We start from the raw sequence: 1,468 nt of genomic DNA on the forward strand, positions 1-1,468 counted from the left end.
GCCTTAGCTGGTTGAGCTATAGGCGCCGAGCCAGTATTTTCATTTTTTATCAAAAGAATGCATTCATATACTATGCATGTCATATAAAATTACTAACAAATGAGACACAGTTAAGTGTGAGGGTGGCTGGAGCAGGGGAGGGAGTACCAGCGCCATCAGGTGTGATGGTGCCCAGCTTCACAGCTAATGGGTAGCCTGTTTCCCTGTAGTGCTCCACAGCATGGTTGTTGCCCCCACTGCCATCGAAGTAGCGTCGGCCACAGAGGATGGAGCCATCTGTCAGGTTGAGCCACAGGTTCTCTCTCATGTCACATTTGGAACACTTCCAGCCACTAATCCAAGGAGAAGAAAATTAGCTGAAATGTGGGCCAGGGATACATAGGAACAGTAGAGAGAGGGGGCTCTGCAGCCTCCTATAGTTCCAAGATCTCTCTCTTTTCCTCTCCTCTGGACATTCTGATATATTGTTCATCTCCCCCCAAGTCTCGCTTCCTGTCCTGCTCCCTACCCTCTCCCAGCCTCTCCCATAGAAAGGGTATTCTTTCTGTTCTTGCTATGGGGGTTGTGCCCTGAGATAGAAGGGCCAGGCCTCACCAGGGAGGAATTCGAGCAGGATTATCCAATTGCTTGAGATTGAAGGCATGCTTAGACACCTGACGCACTTCCCCATCCCAAGCCTGCACCTCCTGCTTGCGAGAGGCTGAGTCAGCCGATAGCAGGGCCTCCACTGCACTAGTTACCTGGGGGAAGCAGAGAGTCAGACAGTCCCTAAACCCGCACCCCACAGTCCTCTAGTCTTCAGCTTTGTCAGTGCTTGCCCAAGACATCACTCTCCCAACCCATCTTGCACCCTAGAATCTTTAGTAGGATAGGAAGGGATTCATACCCGATCTCTGACAATGTCAGGCAGCCCCCCCAACCCATCCCGGGCAATTTCCAGGTAATCTGGCAAAATGACAATTTTTACATCCTCGTCATATTCAAACTTCTCTTCATTGAGATCAAACCCGCCTTCAACACCTGGAGGGAGAGGGAAGAAGAGAAAGAGCAGGGCAACCACTATAGGTCAATGTTCTTCCTCATTGGACAATAAGACACAGCACCTTATTTTGTCCCTTCCAGACCTCTAGGGGCCACCAATCAGATGCATTCTTTGGGGTTTTCCTATTGCCTCTAAGCATAGGAAAGACCAGCTCAGGGAGGAGACTAGGATTGCAGTGGTGCTCACCAATAGCCAGTCGGGTAGGCTTTTTCCGGGGTGGATCTCCAGTGCCTGTAGTAGTATCCTCTTTCTACAGTGAAACAGCAACAATTGATTAGATCAGCAATGAGCACCAGGGAAGGGACAAGTGGGGAGCACTTAGGAAGTGGTTAATCTCAGAATAGAAAGAAGCTAAAAAACATCTGTGGCTCGGCGCCTGTGGCTCAAGCGGCTAAGGCGCCAGCCACATACACCTAAGGTGGCGGG

General features: G+C 50.3%; 1 protein-coding gene across 3 annotated transcripts in view; it reads right to left on the reverse strand.

Moving 5' to 3' along the window:
- USP5 (ubiquitin specific peptidase 5) overlaps positions 1-1,468 on the reverse strand; it is a 16,912-nt gene that overhangs the window by 10,687 nt on the left and 4,757 nt on the right. For 2 of the 3 annotated variants that reach the window (XM_003796388.2, XM_003796389.3), the window contains exons 3-6: positions 1,229-1,292; positions 887-1,020; positions 595-740; positions 148-332 (exon numbers count right to left, since the gene is read on the reverse strand). In XM_003796388.2, the coding sequence (XP_003796436.2) occupies positions 148-332; positions 595-740; positions 887-1,020; positions 1,229-1,292 (529 nt within the window). The remainder of the gene's footprint in view (positions 1-147; positions 333-594; positions 741-886; positions 1,021-1,228; positions 1,293-1,468) is intronic. The other variant, XM_023517059.1, reaches the window with a different exon arrangement.

The sequence above is a fragment of the Otolemur garnettii genome, unplaced genomic scaffold, assembly GCF_000181295.1.
Source record: "Otolemur garnettii isolate 467f Iridium unplaced genomic scaffold, OtoGar3 scaffold00104, whole genome shotgun sequence".
NCBI lineage: Eukaryota > Metazoa > Chordata > Mammalia > Primates > Galagidae > Otolemur > Otolemur garnettii.